The sequence below is a fragment of the Cajanus cajan genome, chromosome 1 (assembly GCF_000230855.2).
Source record: "Cajanus cajan strain Asha chromosome 1, NIPB_CcT2T_4, whole genome shotgun sequence".
Lineage (NCBI taxonomy): Eukaryota > Viridiplantae > Streptophyta > Magnoliopsida > Fabales > Fabaceae > Cajanus > Cajanus cajan.
This window is the reverse complement of record NC_138517.1, coordinates 90,482,501-90,501,544: the sequence shown is the minus strand read 5'-3', so window position 1 is coordinate 90,501,544 and position 19,044 is coordinate 90,482,501. Positions and strand designations below refer to the sequence as shown.

Here is a 19,044-nt window from a genome sequence, read left to right as displayed (position 1 = left end):
TGTTAAGTCAGTGTTTTTAAATGGACCACTTGATGAAGAAGTTTTTGTCGCACAACCTCCTGGTTTCATATGCAAAGGTAAAGAATTGAAGGTTTTGAGATTGAAGAAGGCCTTGTACGGCTTAAAGCAAGCACCAAGGGCGTGGAACAAAAGGATTGACTCCTTTCTCACTGGTTTTGGCTTTCAGAAATGCTCAGTTGAGCATGGTGTGTATATCAAAACAGTAAGTGAAACTGAGATCTTGGTACTGTGTTTGTACGTTGATGATTTACTCATCACCGGTAGTAGCTTGACTGCTATTGAATCACTCAAGCAAGGTTTGAAGAGTGAATTTGAGATGACTGATCTAGGCATCCTGTCCTATTTTCTGGGAATAGAATTTGCCTACACCGAGAAAGGCATCTTTATGCATCAAAGGAAGTATGTGTCCGAAGTTCTGAAGAGATTTAAAATGTTGGGGTGCAAACCAGCAGAGACTCCAGCTGAATTGAATGTGAAGCTTGAGAAGAGCGAAGATGAAGGCTCTGTTGATGGAACTATGTTCAGGCAAATTGTTGGCAGCTTGAGGTTTATTTGTCACAGCAGACCAGAAATAGCTTTTAGTGTTGGGTTGGTCAGCAGATTTATGAGTGATCCTAGACAATCACATTTAGTTGCAGCTAAAAGAATCATGAGGTATCTAAGAGGAACACTCAGTTATGGCATTTTGTTTCCTCATCACACTAAAGGAGATGATAGTTTACACCTTGTAGCCTATTCTGATTCTGATTGGTGTGGTGATATGGTTGACAGAAGGAGCACCATGGGACAAGTTTTCTTGCTGTCAGGATCACCTATATCCTGGAGTTCTAAGAAGCAGACAGTAGTAGCATTGTCTACTTGTGAAGCCGAATACATAGCAGCCTGTGCAGCTGCCTGTCAAGTCTTGTGGATATCCTCTCTACTTAAGGAATTAACGATGTTTACTGGTGAAGCAGTGGATTTGCTGGTGGATAGCAAATCAGCAATTGACTTGGCTAAGAACCCTGTGTCACACGGTAGAAGCAAGCATATAGACACGAAATTCCATTTCCTCAGAGATCAAGTAAGCAAGGGGAGGATCAGACTTCAGCATTGCAGATCTGAGAAACAGCTAGCTGACATTATGACTAAATCCATGAAGAGTGAAAGGTTTAAAGAGTTGAGAGAGTCTTTGAATGTTGTTAGTTTGTAATTGGTTTGAATCAAGGGGAGGTGTTAGAAGTGATTAAAACATTATAAATACCACCCTTGTGCTAAAATGTAATACATTGAATAAGAAAGCATAATTTTCTCTCCCTTGCCTCTGTGAGTGTGTGTTTCGTGTTACGTTTCACCTCTTTCCTCCAACAGCATTGACACTCTATACCACATGATTAACCCTCACTTTTCATTGGCGATTCAAAACTGAAAGCCCCTTGTAAGAGGTCAAAGGAAGGGTGATCCATCATAAGACCCATGTTGAATGCATATATTGCTTCAAGGGAATTAGATTCAATACAAATCCTCCTTGACTCAACCTATCAAATATGCTGGAGAGCTATAATGATAGTTCAAATTTCAATATCCAAAACAGAGCAAGGATTCAACTTCCTACAAAATCCCCACAACCAATGACCCCACTCATCACAAGACACTCTCCCACACCTAGAAGAAATGCCTCATTCACTAAACAACCCATCCACATTAATCTTAATCCACCCCAGGAGAGGAAGGGTCCAAACACAAACACTAGGTTGATCAACTGCTTGAGTGACAGTATGTCTATCTCTCTGCTAAACCTTTTGCCTTCTAAATAATCCCCTTAGTATTCCAATTTATATCTAAAAAAACTAGAGAATTCCTATCCTACCAAATGGACCAGAGGATAATACCAAACATCAAATTTCACTTATTTGAATTTGCACAAGTATTCCTCAAGATCAATTCCTTAACATTAGAATTGAAAAATTCACTCATTTTTTTTGTCAAACTCCATTCCATTGCTCAACTAGATATGACACACAAGTAAACAGTCTCTAAGAATATGGCTATTAGAAGCATTACAAATCTCACAAAAAATCTGGCATCCGAAGAAGGACCCCAAGAGGACTAATAATCACCATTAAGAACTCCCCAGGTTAGGTAAGCCTGTAGAACCCGAAACATGGCTAAAGGAAGGAAATTCTTTAAATAAATAATATCCCAATTATCATACCTAGTATCATATTCACATATTCGACACTACTCTTCAAGGATAGATGTTTTTGAAATGCCACGTCAAACATGATATCCCCTTATGGGAGCCACACATCCAATCAAAACCTAGCCTCCTTACCATTGTTAATATGCCACCTATTATTATTCACTACATATGTAATTTATTATAACTTTAATTATATATAATAAATATATGCATGTATATTGTAAAGATTAAAATACTAATTTTGTATTAATAAGGTAAAATAAAATAACGAGTATTTTAATTTGTGTATTTCCTAAGTTAAATGTTAATTATATATAACTAAAATTATAATTTATAATAAATTACATATACATGTTACATTTACTATATAATTTTATATTTATTATAATTAATTTCAATCATAACACAAATTATTTTATTTATTTATAATTTACTTTAAATATATAAATTTAATTTATAAATAATTATAATAAATAAAAACTGAATTATGTAAAAAATTAAAAAAATCTCTAAAAACACTCGTTAAAGAAATTTTTTAAAAATATAAGATAATCATTCATGTTTAATATATTGAAATTAATAATATGCAATTTATTTTATTTTTTAATATATTTTATTATGAACAGTTTTTCTTTTGGGTTACTTTTATTCTTAGTTTTCGATTCCCATGATTAAGGCTAAACTTTCCCCAAATTTATATATAGATCAAACCGGACAATTCTAACATAGAGCCAGCAAGAGTTGACAAATGTTTACTTTACAAATTGGGAAAACATCTACCATGATGTTAATATGACATGAAATTAGTATTCAATTTCAACAATTCCTAGTCATCCAATATCAAGACAATTTCTTCGTAGCGACGCCCAATCTCATTCCTACGGAAACCAAGGTTTCCAGTGATCTCGTGCTATTTGCTAGAAGGTCTTCATCAAGTGCAATTGAGTTCTGCGGAGGGGTAAAAAGGATGTTACTGCGTGCACATTTTCCAATCTCAATAGGAATAAACAATCTCAAACAAAGCTATAAGTTAAGTAAAGATAAAGTTTTCGAAATGGAAGCAAATTGAACTATTGTACTGGAAAAACTATACTTTTTAACCTCAATTGTATATTTACCATCAACTGTAACTTAAAGAAATAGTGCACTTCAGTAATGTCATTTTCTTAATATGTCAAAATTTAATATAGATTAATTTTTTTTAAGAATTTTGCACAACTGATTCGAACAGGAATAATCATTAAACATTAACTGGCTCTATACGCAAATATATTTTCAGCTACGAAAAATAGTGAGAGATTTCCCTCTCCTCTCTCTACATCCTGATTTACTGTAAAGGTTTATGATTTCATATTTATTTATTAGTTGAACGGTTAGGTCATAAAAATACAAATTATCAATAAAACCATATAGCTTGTGAGAACACATCAATTTTCCATCAACATTTTGTACAATCCTATCAAGAGTGGAATTTTAAAAAATCATTTGTGACATCCCCGTCAATCTCATCACATTGTAAAGTTTGGCCATTACAAAATAGAAATGCCACGGAGCATGCATGCAGATGCAGAGCTTAGTTTAAAGACATGTACCAGTCAAAAGCTAGATACTATATGATTTATACAAAACAAATTACTGTGAATCAGAGATCATAATGTGATGACCATGAAACATACGTATATACAATGGCATGAATTATTGGTGCCCCATAGACAGAGATCATACCAAACATATAAATCAAGGTCAGCAATATCAGGAATCAGGACCATATCCAACTAAATAAATTTCCAACATTCTTACAATAAGACTAAAAAAAGATAAACAGTATAACCAATTATAATACCAACCTTTTCAAAAACGCAAATTACAGTGCTTCCACCGAATGAGAAATATCCGAACTGAAAATTAAGCAAACAAATACCACTCAGAAACAAAGACAACATATAAGATGCGAAAAATGGTAATCAACTGTAACTTGCCAAACCTCATCTCCCTTCTTGACATTGTCGCCCTTTTTCTTTGTAAAACTAATGCTACCAACCATTGTAGCTCCTATTGCAACAAATGCCACCTGAATCCAAATTATAAGATACTGGTCAATATAGGTCTAATTAAAAGGTAGTAGAGATAGTAAGCTATAGGTAACTCAGAAAACATTTCAGCAACGTATAGCAAGAAGTTTCAGCAGGATATAGTCATAAATCATAATCATAAACTAAAAAATTCAGACAGAAATCAATTGCAAAGACCAACCTTTCCAAAATCTACAGTTGAAATTATGGAAACAACTCTCTTGTTCTCCGTGAAGACATTACAGTACTTGCTATTTACAGCAATGGGATTGACCTGAGGAGTAGAACACAATAGGGGGGAAATGCAAATGAGAATTAACAGAAAGAAAATAGACAGAATATATATATCATTTTCCTCAAGTTATTATTACACGTACAGTGTACAAGCATCCAGGGATATCTACAGATTGCTCAATAATTCCTGATACTGGAAAATGGAAACGGTGATAATCCTGCAATAAATATATGTTAAGATTAAAATTTGAAATCAAATTATACACAAAACTAAATGACTTAGAAAGAAAGCAACAAATACCTGTGGTGCCAAACGGAAAATCACCATTGTTCCATCAACAAAAGGACTGGAACACATTTCTTTCCCCAAAAGGCCTTGAACCGAAAACTTTCGACCCTAAAAGTAGTAACAAATAATCTCAAAAGCACTTTGTTTGGCATAAACGTATGAAGATAAAAAGATTAAAGGACAAGGGAATGAGAGATATCCCAATATTTTAGGGTATCTAATTTTTCTTGCCTCTAACTAGCAACAATTTCAACAATGATCTTTGCTTAATATTATAGTATAACCCCTTGAAACAAAAGAAGATGAAACATAAATAGATCATAAAGAAAAGGTGTTTAACATAGTAGTAGTTACTTGTTGCCACAAACAGTACGGTATTTCGACATTAAAAATTGTTCAAGCAGCTAAATTGTTTGATTTTACCTCTCAAGTTTGATTTAGTGCACAACAACAGCATGACAAAAACAAACCTAAGATCATAATCTCATATTTGCAAAACCAATTCCTCCCCCCACACCTCTGTCCTAAAGTAAGGTGAGTCAACAGGCCCAAATGAGTAAATTTATAATTTTATCATTTATATTTAATTCCAAGCTGAAAAAATTTGCTTTGTATCAATCAGATAGTATCTAACTTGACTGATACATGTCTTTAGTGCAGATTTCAAAACTTGGTTATAAAATATTTTTAAAAATTTGCATTTTTGAGATCATAAGCCTATCATGTGCAATTCAAGATATGTAACACCAAAAAACAAATACCTTGATCCAGAATCTTGTACTATCATTAACTGAATTGAATGCCATTAGACGGCAATCAGCAGCACATACAGCAATGTCATCACGTTCAGCAGAAGCAACTGGTCTTGAACCAGGCTTCAACTCCCTTATGAAAAATTCATTGAACGTCTGCCCAGAACATAATTCAAGATAAGTGTTATCTAATGAGATAATCACAACCATTATAAAGTCCTACATTCATTTCAGCATGAGCATTGCTCTAAATTTTCATTCACCTTCTCTCTAATTGTTTGTACAACCAAAAATGTATGCTGCTAGCTCAATATAAACATATTCTTTCAGTTACCCCTTTAGATCAAGTTATTCTGGGATCAATAGAGAAGATATATTTAACTAGAATCGGCAGCATATAACGTTTAACTTTATTAAAATTAAGACATGAGACTATGCATATGATGAAACACCATTAGTTTTCAGCATAAATAAATTGAACTCGTAAAGCATTCTAAATAGCAAACAGGGTCAAAAAGTGTGTTCAGGACCAATTAATTATGCATCAATATCAATAACATATAAACGAAACCTCGTTACAGAGTTTGGCCCACCTTAAAGTGTTCCAGGGGGTACTTGACTTCAGCCAAATTGATTTGATCCTACAACATAATAGTTACATCTTTTATAAGAAGGGAGTAATTATAGGAACACAAGTGCAGCACATAAAGAACTAAAGCAAAAAAATAGAAAGTGTGCTGGGAAAAAAAAATAGGTATCCTACTCTATTTTAGAGAATAACTATTTTAACTATTCATTGAAACTCAAGAGAAGTAAAAAAACTAATGAACATAATCAACAAACATAAGTTCAGAAAATACTTCAACATTAAGAAATACATTCGTACAACAAAAATTTGGAATTTAACACTTCATACACACTTAACGTTATACATGATTGTCTAGGGTCGATGGTGCTTGTATTATATACATAGAATCGTCATTTTCTATTGCTTTGTTGATTAGTATGTTTATGTACTATGCCATATGATCAGAATAATGACATTTTCTATTTCATTGTCAATGGGATGAAATATGCCATATGACGCTTAATCCTTCATTTAATATTTCATATCATATTCATGGCAAGAGTGGCTATTATGGTTCGCAAGTAAAAAAGTTAGGCATGGACAATGTCTTGCAGTATGGAAAATGCTACCAGCTGGACTTAAGTATGTTAATTGTAGAGGGAAAGCAACATCCTTCTGTTTTAAAATACAGAATATGCTTGCAAGATCAAAATGAGTATCTGGGCTGCTTTAGTTCCTCTTAACCATCATTTACTTAATAAACAGGTTGAAAATTTCCTAGTTCTTTGTTTTCTGTGGTGTTTGATGTTGTAGATTTGCTAACTCAATATTCCTTTCTTTCATGTTATTATTGTTTTTCTACTTGGGCTGCGTCTCTATACTTGTAAAAGAAACCACAATATTGAAATAAGGGGTACCATAATGAATGAAATTGGTCCAAACTCAGAATCAAGAGGCACCACCTAACTACATACTCACATGTTCCTAGGACATGACAAAGTCAAAATGTGCAATTCATAAAGAATTAAAAGAAGCTTTGTTACACCTTAAAAGATTCAATAAATTTTGGTATATCTGCAGACGATTCAGGTGAATCCATTCGTGCTCCCTGCTTTTCAGAAATGCTTTGCAAGAGCTCCTTCACCCCTGCATATGATTCATTCAATGATGTAAATACATAAAGTAACTCAATAAAGAATGAAAAAATTATTCAAATCCATTTTGGATCTCATATTGGCTAAAAAACCCAGGTTTCAAGTGTGACCCAAATGCCAGAAGGATGCATTTTGATAAATATTTTTGTAATAATTAATTGAACTTATCATCATTCTTAATCTACTTATAACGCACCAAGTCAGCTTAAACAAATGTCAGCTAGATCTAACATATCTATACAGCGATTTTTAACCAGCAATATTTTTATAGCATCAACTCTACTAACAACACCACCTCTGTAATTTCCACTAGGCCCACAATAGGGAGTGGGCCTAAAGCTTCTTTCAATTATTAAAACAAAAAAAGGAACTCATACCTATGTCCATTAGGCCAAGACCTATTTTTGACTGATAAATGGCTCTCATTGACAAAACAATCTTTTTGTCAATTATTTCTTCAACAAGCCTTTGAGACTTCCGATCATATACCTGATGTCAAAAATAATTTAAAGTTAACAAATATCAAATAACAAGTTGAGAGGGTGATAAGGTACAAATATAGGATTTAAATTACCAGAATTGAGCCATAGAATTGGAGAATGCAATCAGAATTGGTCGTATTACTTATAATTTTTATGTTGGAAATTCTTTTTCAATTAAAATCCTAATTGCATTACAATTCCATGGAACTACATAGTAACTAACTTGAGTCATTTCCAACTCCTAACCCACACCTTAAAAATTGTCAATTTCTCACTCCCAAACTGAACAATTGCGCTCCCTATTTCTACTACTGCTGACTCCACTGCCAACATCCCATTCATCCCTACTTCCATTGCTGCCGTCCCCACTGCAACACCACCCCTGCTACCATTTCACTATCAATGCTGTTGAATTAGAAATTTGGAATCGATTTTAGAAATTCTGATTCTACGTCTAATTCTTTGCATAATATAATGCTTAAAGGCAAAATTGGAATTGAAATTAAAATTCTAAACTGAAATTCCAATTCCAACATACAAACATACCCTAAGGATATCTCTAATTCTCTGCCTTGATGAAGATGTTAAGACAATAGTAATAGAATTCAAATTCTCAAGACTGCAAAAAATGATTTGCAAGAGAAATATTGATATTTGGTAATAGCATGAAAAAGGTGCCGACTTCCAGGATTGATATATGTTAGTAAATAAGCCTGGAAGCTTTCCTACTAATTATGGGGGATGTGATTGAGCAAACTCGGTCATTAGCAACGAAAAGAAGGAATTTCAAAGTGATCCTGTACATCCTGATATAATTTGAACCATACATTCATGACTGATGTATCATAATAAATGTACTCAGATTGTTAAATAAGAAGAGGAAATTGGTGGAAAATATCATATACCAGAATATGGGATGCACTTGATCCAGATCGAATACCAACATCATAGGATGAGAAATGGGCCCACTCACTCAATTTGAAGAACCAGCTAGATAAACAGAAAAAGAAACAAGTCATTTTTATTTTCTTGTGATACAAATCATAAATACATAACCATAGTTCATACATATGGCACTAAAAAACTGGGGTTTAAGTCAATAAAGATTCTCTCTCTCTCTTACCCTGTCTCTCATTAATGCCTAAATTAGCAGCAATTTGCAGAAATTTACCCATACGAAGCCTGCTTATCTGTCAAGAACCCTCCAGCCATCACCTGGTTACCAGTCCCTTCATCAAAACAAAGACTTAAGTGGATCATGCTGTTCAACAGGTCAGAAATCTTAAGAACCTCACCACACACAGGGCAGCAATTCAATAATGGTTCCCTGCAATAACAGAAGCTAGCTAAGCAAATAAGAATCAAACAAATTTCAAACTTCACAAACTTCAAGTCTTCAAAGACAAACACTTCTATAATTATACATTATCAAATCTTAACAAATTATATAAGGATACCAATTAAATTAGTAAATACGACTGCACTTATAGAAAAAGACATCGACAGGTATACAAAATTTAATTTTTTATCTCTTGTAATTTAGATGGGTCATTACTGTTCTTGATGAAAAGTAAGAAGGGAGGCCAACTCGTCCATGCTCACAACACCATCTCCATTCTTGTCAGCTGCTTTGAAAAGCTCTTCTTTCTGTTTAAAAAAATATGTATTGATGATACAGTAAAACTTGTGTATATATAAAACTAGATATTATATTGTAAGATTCACAGGGTAACGATTCACTATTTCAACCATGAGTCCCAGACCAGCTTGTAGTGAAGATTTGGACTTCAATATAACCAAATTTAAGGTTCTAAATTCTAACATTCAATATGTTATTAGTTTATATAAACCATAGAATCTGAAAATAGACGTACAAAAAATCCAAATCCAGGTACACAGGCAAATTAAAGATATTTTAGCAAGCAAATAATCCAAAAATAAAAAGAATAGAAACACAAAGTGTAAAATAACTACTCATGTATGAACCTTGCTGGTTGCAACTTGATTGCCAAAAGCATCAATCAGGTCAGAAAATTCAGAAAGTGAAAGCATCCCATCTTCATTGTAGTCCTGCATAAAGCATCACTTCTCAGGTTGATATTAAATATTAGAGTGCTACATGAAATCAGTACATTTAAATTATCAAGACAACAATGAATTCTGTATGGTACTTTCCAAGATTCGCAGATTAGAAATATTCAACTAGCAATGAAATTTGTACATGTTATGAATGTGTGTTAATACTGAAACGAGGTCTCAGTAACAATCATTGGCACAATATTGGTTTAATATTACTATAAAAGTACCCTCCTGTGAAGGAAAAATACCATACATCATCAATTCTGTTAACCTCGTATGAATTTTATTTAAGCCCACGTTAGGCACAAGCTATCAGAAAGCAGAGGAAGATCAAACTTACCACTATAGATAAAATACGTCTAACAAAGCCTTTCTCTGTTTCAATTGGATCCTGTTAGTTTCAACTCATTATTGTTAGAAAATCCTTATTATACTCAAACAACAATATAATTTATATAATAATTCATAAGTGATATACCTCTACAGAGCATGAAATGGAAATGTTGCCAACCACTTTTCCAGGTACTGATGGATCTAAAAGATCCAATATCTCAATGTCAGAATCAGAATCCTGCACGTTCATATCATTCACAACAAAAGTGTGTAAAATGAATAATACTGAAACAGCATGGAGTAAGCCAATAAATGAATAATTCTAAAATCTGTGATTTCTTTTAAAGTTTCCTCACCTTGGTCAGAAATTCAAGTAGATCAACCTCACAGTATCCAACAAGGGTATTGCTGGACAGTTTGTTGGTCTACATAAGAAAAAATATTAAAATTAGATGCAGTATTAAAGTTAAACAATTGCAAAAAGATTAGGAGACAGGAGATGCAGAATGAAAACAGTTTAAAAATTTTAGTCTATATAACATATTTTTCCTGCTAGGACATAGATTGAAAAAAAAAAAATTGCTGTTGAAATGCAGCAAAATATCCAAACAAACAGCATTTATTTTAGTCTGGAAAAAGTGACATTCTCCCCAAAAATTGCTTGAGGGTAACTCATAATCAAAGAAAACACTAAAAGATTCCTAATTCTTCTAGCATACCTCGAAGACAGAAATTCTTGCAACATGAGCCCCACTCTGTTCCAAAAGAAGTTTCTTTTCCTGTAGAAGAAAATACTGGTCACATAAAAGAAAACTGTCCTATTTACTGGATCATCCACTCAAAACTCATCAAGCATCAGGAAAATGATCACTCCTAAAATATCACAGATGAAACTGAACTGAGTAACCTGAAAACAAAACAAATCCTTTTTCCCCTTAGAAATTAATTCTCAGATACACTCCTTAACCTGACTTAATTCATGTTCTCGCATTAAAAGGAATTATCCGAACTTATCTTGCATTATATCCATGCAAGTTAAAACAACCACACATATGTTTAAACTAAATCATTTATGCAGAAGTCTTTTGTCCTAGAAAACTAAACGATACTAAATCACATTATTTTCCTCGAGATGTTTTAGGAACATTTTGGTCAAAGGAGGGAATGGAGGAATTTTAAAAACTTATTTACCTTTACATTCTTATAATTTTGAACTTTAAAACATAAGTAGTGATATTTTAGACATTATACTCAAAATGTTTTAAATTCTCTTACCTCCCCTCCAAATATTAGAGGGGAGCACAAATTTAATAGGAGAGATTTTGCTCCCCTTCATTCCACTCCTCTCCTTCTAAATATTAAATTAAACAGCAAAAGCTTATCAGTGTGTTTGTTTTTACGTTTGAAATGCTCAAACATCAATTTGACCCAAAGCAACGAGACACAAGCTTCTCCTTTCTGTGACTACTACAGACCAAACACACCCTACAACTCCTCTCCCTTCCATTTCCTCTTAACCAAACACAATGTTAGTTTCCTTCAATTACTCAAACAGGTTCCCTCCAGTCACTTATATAACCAACAACGTAAGCAAACATAATTCGAAACCGTCAATTCGCAAGACTCCTCTTAATGGAAAACCAGTAGCGAAAAAGATGTCATGGCATAGAGCACTCACTGAGTTCCAAACCGGTTTGTCTGTGCTGCACCATCAATAACACAAAATCAATACACGAACGAACCACTAAATAAAAACACCACCACAACAGAATATCCTCTGTTTTTTTTTTTTTTCCTCTTTTTGTTTTGACAGAAACAGAATGATGAAGCATAATTGATAAGCAGTGGTAAGGCAAAGAGCATAACTGGTCAGAAGTGTTGGTGCGAAAAGTCTGTTCCCCGAGAGAAACGCACGCAATCCATTTATCCTTGAACTTCATCTCCGCCTGCAATACAACAGAAGCTGTTAATTTAGAAATTAAAAAAAGGAAAATTAAAAAGAAATAGTAATGCGCGTACGCGAAGGAGGGCGAGGAGAGCAATTCCGGCGAAGTTATCAGCGGAGAGGAGCTTGTGGCCGGAAGAGCCATTACTGTTACCACTTCTGCGGCTGCGAAAGTGGTGACGCAGACGCTCTTTGAAGCGAGCGCGACGCGATTCTTTTGGTTCTGACAATTTGGAGTGTTGGTGACCCATGCCTCTCTGCCTCTGGTCGGAATTGGATAACGAAAATGGATTGTTAATTAATTCCGGCGTAGAGTGCGAGTAAAAGGTGCTGAGCAGTGACCATTCAGGGATTCACAGATATTCAAGGAATCAATTTAGTATAGCGTTGAATTATGAGTCTCGCTTTTTTCCCTAGTGCACTCCACATAAGCAAAGTTAATTCAATCGTTTTAGATATTTTCATATTTCTCTTTCTATATCTTTTTTTTTTTTTTAATTACTCTATACTTTTGTAACTTTTTTTTTAATTCTTATAATTAAAAATATTTTATTCTAATTTTTATACTTTTTTTTATGCATAAAAAACATACTTAATTTTTGTTTTTTTCTTCTTATAAATTATATAAATTTTACGATTTAATCTTTATAAAAATATATAATCAAATTAAAGTGAATATATATATATATATATACAAAAGAACCAAAAGCATAATTAAATCTAAATTTTTATTGTGTTTTAAAAATTTACTCTTGTTTAAAAAATTTATGAAATACATTCCTTTCTATCCTTTTTTAATGTCCCGATCTTTTTAAGAATCATCTTAAAATATTTCTTCGTATTAATTATTTTTACAAAAATTAACTTTAATTAAAATTATTTTTCATAATTTAATAAGTAATAAGTTGAATAAGGTAATTAAAGTTCTTGATGATGTTAATGATAATTTTACAAATATATATATATATATTATTTTATCTATAAGAAACATAATATATATATATATATATATTTATATTTATATTTATATTTAGAATCAAATTAATATTATTAATGATCAACTTTTTAAATTTAGTAAATTATATAATTATAACTTATAATAAAAATGAGAAGAGTATTGATTATTATTGTCACTATATTTAATGTAATTATATATTTATAACTTTGATTGAAATATATATATATATATATATATATATATATATATAGAGGTTGATTAATTTAGTACATTTCACATAAATCGATTCTTATGCTTGATATGTACATAAAATGTGTGTGAAGAAGAAGAAAAAAAATGAGCATAAGCATTTTAAGAGTGAGAGAACACTCAAAATAAAGAGAGAACATGACAGAAATACGGAGAAGACAATCATATATTGAAGAGAAAGGTATGTGAAAGTGAATTTCATGTCATCCACTTTCATTGACCTCCCAAAAGTCTTTATCGGGATTTACATAACACTAAACAATTTTGTGATGTAATTATATTGTGAATATTTTCTTTTGGTAAAATCTTTCATTTTATTTTGTTATGGTCTTTTCAAATTTATTTCCAATAGGAAAAATCCTTGGGTGTGTTATCAGAAGAATAGCAGTGGGATATTTGCTAAAAGAGAGAAAGGATAACAAAGTTGTGCCTCTTTCTTATTCATACGTGAACAATACACGGAAATATATATACAGAATGAAGAAAGAGAATACAAAACGAAAAAAGAGAAAAATCACGTGAACAGTTATAACAAACTATATATAAAATAACCAATTATTGTTGAGACCCCCCTCAAGCTGGGAATATATGTTTAGCATGCCCAGCTTGGAACACAAAGCATGAAACTTGGAAGGTAATGATGATGAACTGCATGAGTGATGTCAGGGCGTGTTGTGGTGAGATAGATGAGGCGACCAATCAATCTACGATAAGCAGAAGGATCTGATAAGGGGGTACCCGTGGTGGCAGACAAACGAGTGGAATAATCCATGGGTGTAGCAACAGGACAAGAAGCAAGCATGCCACAATCAGAAAGTATATCCAGTGTGTATTTACGCTGAGAAAGATGAATACCGGATTTAGTGCGAGCAACCTCCAGGCCAAGAAAATATTTAAGATCTCCAAGGTCCTTTATTTTGAAAGTGACATCAAGAAATTGAGTGATATGTTGAATTTCTGAAATGTTGTTACCAGTGAGAACAACATCATCTACATACACAAGCAAAGCCGTGGTGGAAGAACCAGAAAACTTAAGAAATAACGAATGATCAGATTGAGATTGATGGTAACCATGCCGAAGAAGGAAAGAAGAAAGTCGAGCAAACCATTGTCGACTAGCTTGTTTTAACCCGTAAATGGAACGTTGAAGCTTGCAAACCTGGTTGGGAAAGGTGGAATGAAGGCCAGGAGGTAAATGCATATAAACCTCTTCATGTAATTCACCGTGGAGGAACGCATTGTTGACATCCAACTGCTTAAGGTGCCAGTTAAAAATGGAAGCAAGAGCTAAGAGAAGCCTGACCGTGGTGAGTTTAGCAACTGGAGAAAATGTATCAAGATAATCTAATCCTTCCATCTGAGTATATCCCTTGGCAACGAGGCGGGCTTTATAACGCTCTATACTTCCATCAACATTATATTTGATCTTATAAATCCAACGACAACCAATAGCATGCTTGTTTGGTGGTAGAGTTACGAGAGTCCAAGTATGATTTGTTTGGAGAGCATCTAATTCAGCTTTCATGGCCTTAAGCCAGCAGTCACTTTTAGCAACTTCAGCGTAAGAGGTGGGCTCAGTAACGGTGGAAATGGAAGCAATGAAATTCTGGAAAGAGGGAGAAAGGCGAGTATAACAAAGATAATTTTCAAGAGGATATCGAATACCTGGATTAGGATTGGTTGTGGTTGATGTGAGGGAGCTGTGAAAATCCTTTAAATATGAAGGTGGTTGACGTTGGCGAGAAGAACGACGTAAGGTAGTGGAGTTATTTGGTGCAGGTGGACGATGTTGACTAGGATTAGAAGAATGTTGTGTAGGATCAAGAAGGGTATGATCAGTCGTGAACGGTAAAGGAGAAACGGTAGTAGTGTGAGGATCATTGTTAGGTTGGTGTATATGTGGAAAATGGTCTTCATAAAAATGGACATTGCGAGAAACAACAGTGTTACGAGTATGAAGATTATAAACAAGGTAGCCTTTAGTGTGAGGTGGCAGACCTATGAAAATACAAGGATGAGCATGTGGGTCTAGTTTCTTGCGATGGGAGGTAGGAGTGGTAATGTAACAGAGACACACAAAAACTTTAAGCACAGATATATCACATGGTTGACCAAACAATTTATTAAAAGGAGAAGTATTTTGAAGAAATGGTGTAGGAATGCAATTACTGAGATAAGTAGCATGCAAAAGTGCAAAGTTCCAAAAAATATGAGGCAATCCGGAATGAAAAAGAAGGGCGCGGGTGACATTTAATAAGTGTTGATGTTTACGTTCCACGATTCCATTTTGTTGTGGCGTTTCAGTGCATGAAGTTTGGTGGATGATTCCTTTAGAGTTGAAAAAATCATGCATAGAAAATTCAATGCCATTGTTTGTGCGAATGGTTTTGATGTGAGTATTAAATTGATTTTCAATAAGATTGATAAAATTGATGATGTGCATCCGAGTTTCATTTTTAAAACGCATAAAAAATGTCCATGTATAACGTGTGTGATCATCCACTATGGTTAGAAAATAACGATGACCATACATAGAAGGAGTGGAGTAAGGACCCCAAATATCCATGTGCAAAAGATCGAAAGAATGTAAAGCATGAGAATTGCTAAGAGGAAAAGCAAGTTTTCTTTGTTTAGCATAATGGCATGTACTACATGTAAAATTCTTATTGATGGTCAAACAAGGATAAGTCTCTCGCATAGTATGTAAACGTGTATCAGACAAATGACCCAGGCGAAAATGACACAAGTTGATGGGTATCACATTACATTTGGGATGGACAATGGCAGAGTTTGTATAGTGTGGATTAAAACTTTGAGGAAAGATCTGGTATAAGCCCCCTTTCACATCAATTGAACCAATCGTCATCTGGGTGTTCAAGTCCTGTATAAGACAGGATGCAGCAGAAAAAACGAGTTGACACGGGATGGTAGAAACAAGTTTAGAAATAGAAATTAAATTGAAAGTGAATGAAGGAATGTAAAAAACATCTATCAATTGAAAGTGAGAAGAAAATTGAATAGTTCCAGAATGTGTAGCAGTGACGTGATGACCATTAGGAAGACGAACAGTAACGGGATCAATAATATGATAAGAGATGAAAAATTGAAGAGAGGATGATACATGGTCGGTGGCCTCGGAATCAAGGATCCAAGGGGTAGTGGAAAAAGAATTGGCAGTGCAAACAATAGGGTCGATTTTACCTGAGGCAGAAGGTGTGTGTTTGGAAGAAATAGAACCAATTTGGTTAATGTGAGCCGTATTTGAAGCTGAAGTTGCATGTGGTGGCTGCTGAATTAAAGCCAATAGAGCCTCATATTGCTGTGGTGTAAAACGAATCTCTTGGGTCTCAGTAGCAGCAGCATAGTTATCCTTCTCTGTGACCTTGCCTTCACCTGTCACAATACTGTTAGTAGAAGAAGATTTTCCAGTAGATAAACGATGACCAGGAGGAAACCCATGTTTCCGATAACACACATCAATAGTATGGCCGCTCCGACCACAATGAGTACAATGGTTTCAGGAATAACATCAGCGACAGAGAGTTGGTGTTCATGTTGAGCAACATAAGGAAAAAAATTTGTAAGAGGAGGGAGGGGATCCATCAAAAGAACATGAGAGCGAACATTAGCATATTGATCATTAAGACCACGAAGAAATTGCATAGCCTGATCTTCAAGTTTTCGATGAGCAATGATGGATGAGACCTTACAGGTGCATTTGATAGTGCAACTGCATATAGGATCAGGCCGAAAATTTTCCAATTCATCCCAAATAATGCGAAGTTTGGTAAAGAAATCTGTGACAGAGAGATCACCTTGTTTAATAGAGGATGCCTCGAATTGTAGATCAGAAATACGAAATAAATCTCCCTGAGAATATCTAGATTTGAGGTCACGCCAAATTACCTCCGCCTGATCCATCCAAAGGATGCTCTGTCGTATGGAAGAAGAAACAGAATGAACAAGCCAAGAAACGACCATGTTATTACATCTTTTCCAAGCTCCATAGCTACGATCAGACGGTAAGGGTTGGGGAACACTTCCATCAATGAACTCTAATTTATTTTTGGCACTCAGAGCAGTAAGCATGGACCTGCTCCATGAATGATAATTGGTTGAATCAAGTGAAGGAGAAACGAGAGCCATAGCAGGATTTTCATTGGGATGTAGATACAAAAAACTATGAACATTAAGAGATGGATCAGCCTCTCCGCTCATGGTTGCAGAGAAAAAAAATAAGGATCTTACGCTCTGATACCATATCAGAAGAATAGCAGTGGGATATTTGCTAAAAGAGAGAAAGGATAACAAAGTTGTGCCTCTTTCTTATTCATACGTGAACAGTACACGAAAATATATATATAGAATGAAGAAAGAGAATACAAAAGGAAGAAAGAGAAAAATCACGTGAACAGTTATACTCCTTCCGTTTGTTTTTCATAGTCGTTTAAGGTTTTGCACGGGACTTAAGGAAATTATTGATATTTTAGTTTTCAAAAATATTTATTACTTACTTTCCAATTTTACCCATTATTTTTTTTTTTGCATTTTTTAGACTGTTGAACTACTCCATTAAATAGTTGTCCCTTTTTTTGTTTTTTTATAGTATTTTGTTGGAAACATATTGCTCTTATAAATGCATATTAACTTTATATGAGTAGTTGGAGAAAAATTAGGTAGACATTAAAAATAAATACACACATTGTTCAGGAAACATGTATTAATTATCAAGGATAAAAATGGAAGAAAAAAAATTAATAACTCATTGATTTTAGTAATATAACAATGAAAAAATAATAATAAACTCTGACAAAAAGACTATGAAAAAAAACGGAGGGAGTAACAAACTATATATAAAATAACCAATTATTGTTGAGATGTGTTTGTGTGTTATTCAGCACTATTAGGATTTAGGATGCTACACTACACTACAACCATAACTTAATCAGACATGTACGAAGAATATCTTGGTAAGGCCACGTTAATAATGATCTCTCATCTTCTAGTGTATAAAAGTTCAAAACATTTGTGAGAAAAGTCGGGTTTGTAAAGCATTAAATTTCACACAATAACTTGGAGGTGGTCCTCTGTACACATTGAGTAAGAAGAATCAAAGTACCAAAATGTTAGACAGCTAATAGGATAGCTACAGTAAATAACCTAAAACTATATATAAGAGTCACCTATTTATTCATGTACCTTTACTGACACGATTACACTATCTTAACTAACCTATAACTATTAATTTAATTAGATGATAACTTTACAAATATTACCATCTTAGAAAATTTAAAAAAATTATAAGTTACAGAATCTGGTTCTTAATTAAACCTTCATGTTTCGTTTCATTTTATATTTTTTTTTTGTCTATATTGAAATAAGGTATAATCATTAAATATATTTATTTAAATAAATCAATTTATTAAGGTTAAGAACTTTTTTAACGACTTAAAGTCTGCCCTTAATAGATTTCTTAAAAACCATTTTACCTTATTTATCATGATATGGGTTATTAGCTCCATAGATTCCAAATAATTATTTATTTATTTATTATTTCTCCTTGTGACAATATTTAACACACGATTTTTTTTCTTCAAGAAAAATCTAATGTTATGAATGTTAGTTTTTCTGTTTGATTTCTTATTTAAAAATAATATTTCTAAGAAATATTATTTTTTGAAAATAATTTTTTTTATGAGATTATTCTAACTTTCTGGATATAAAAA

General features: G+C 33.4%; 2 protein-coding genes across 3 annotated transcripts; both read right to left on the bottom strand.

The window, feature by feature from the left end:
* Positions 1 to 2,874: 2,874 nt before the first annotated feature.
* On the bottom strand, positions 2,875 to 12,512 carry LOC109804098 (phosphatidylserine decarboxylase proenzyme 2). Of its 2 annotated transcripts, XM_020365871.3 has the most exons (21): positions 12,186 to 12,512; positions 12,033 to 12,112; positions 11,845 to 11,869; positions 10,886 to 10,945; positions 10,523 to 10,591; positions 10,312 to 10,404; positions 10,174 to 10,224; positions 9,741 to 9,824; positions 9,310 to 9,401; positions 8,926 to 9,081; positions 8,660 to 8,744; positions 7,650 to 7,761; positions 7,164 to 7,264; positions 6,144 to 6,191; positions 5,560 to 5,706; positions 4,811 to 4,906; positions 4,653 to 4,727; positions 4,457 to 4,549; positions 4,188 to 4,274; positions 4,051 to 4,101; positions 2,875 to 3,151 (listed from the first exon to the last, which is right to left on the bottom strand). In XM_020365871.3, exons 1-21 carry the CDS (start codon positions 12,360 to 12,362, stop codon positions 3,044 to 3,046), a joined length of 1,890 nt encoding a protein of 629 aa, XP_020221460.1. In that variant the 5' UTR covers positions 12,363 to 12,512; the 3' UTR covers positions 2,875 to 3,043. The 2 variants fall into 2 exon arrangements, with proteins under 2 accessions (XP_020221460.1, XP_082923719.1); XM_083067593.1 differs by lacking the exon at positions 12,186 to 12,512 and having other exon boundaries at positions 11,845 to 11,864; positions 12,033 to 12,054.
* A 1,398-nt stretch (positions 12,513 to 13,910) lies between these two features.
* LOC109804103 (retrovirus-related Pol polyprotein from transposon RE1) lies at positions 13,911 to 17,536 on the bottom strand. The gene is made up of 2 exons (XM_083071761.1): positions 16,794 to 17,536; positions 13,911 to 16,722 (listed from the first exon to the last, which is right to left on the bottom strand). The coding sequence occupies exons 1-2, from the start codon at positions 17,534 to 17,536 to the stop codon at positions 13,911 to 13,913; spliced, it is 3,555 nt and encodes a 1,184-aa protein (XP_082927887.1).
* Between the last annotated feature and the right edge of the window lie 1,508 nt (positions 17,537 to 19,044).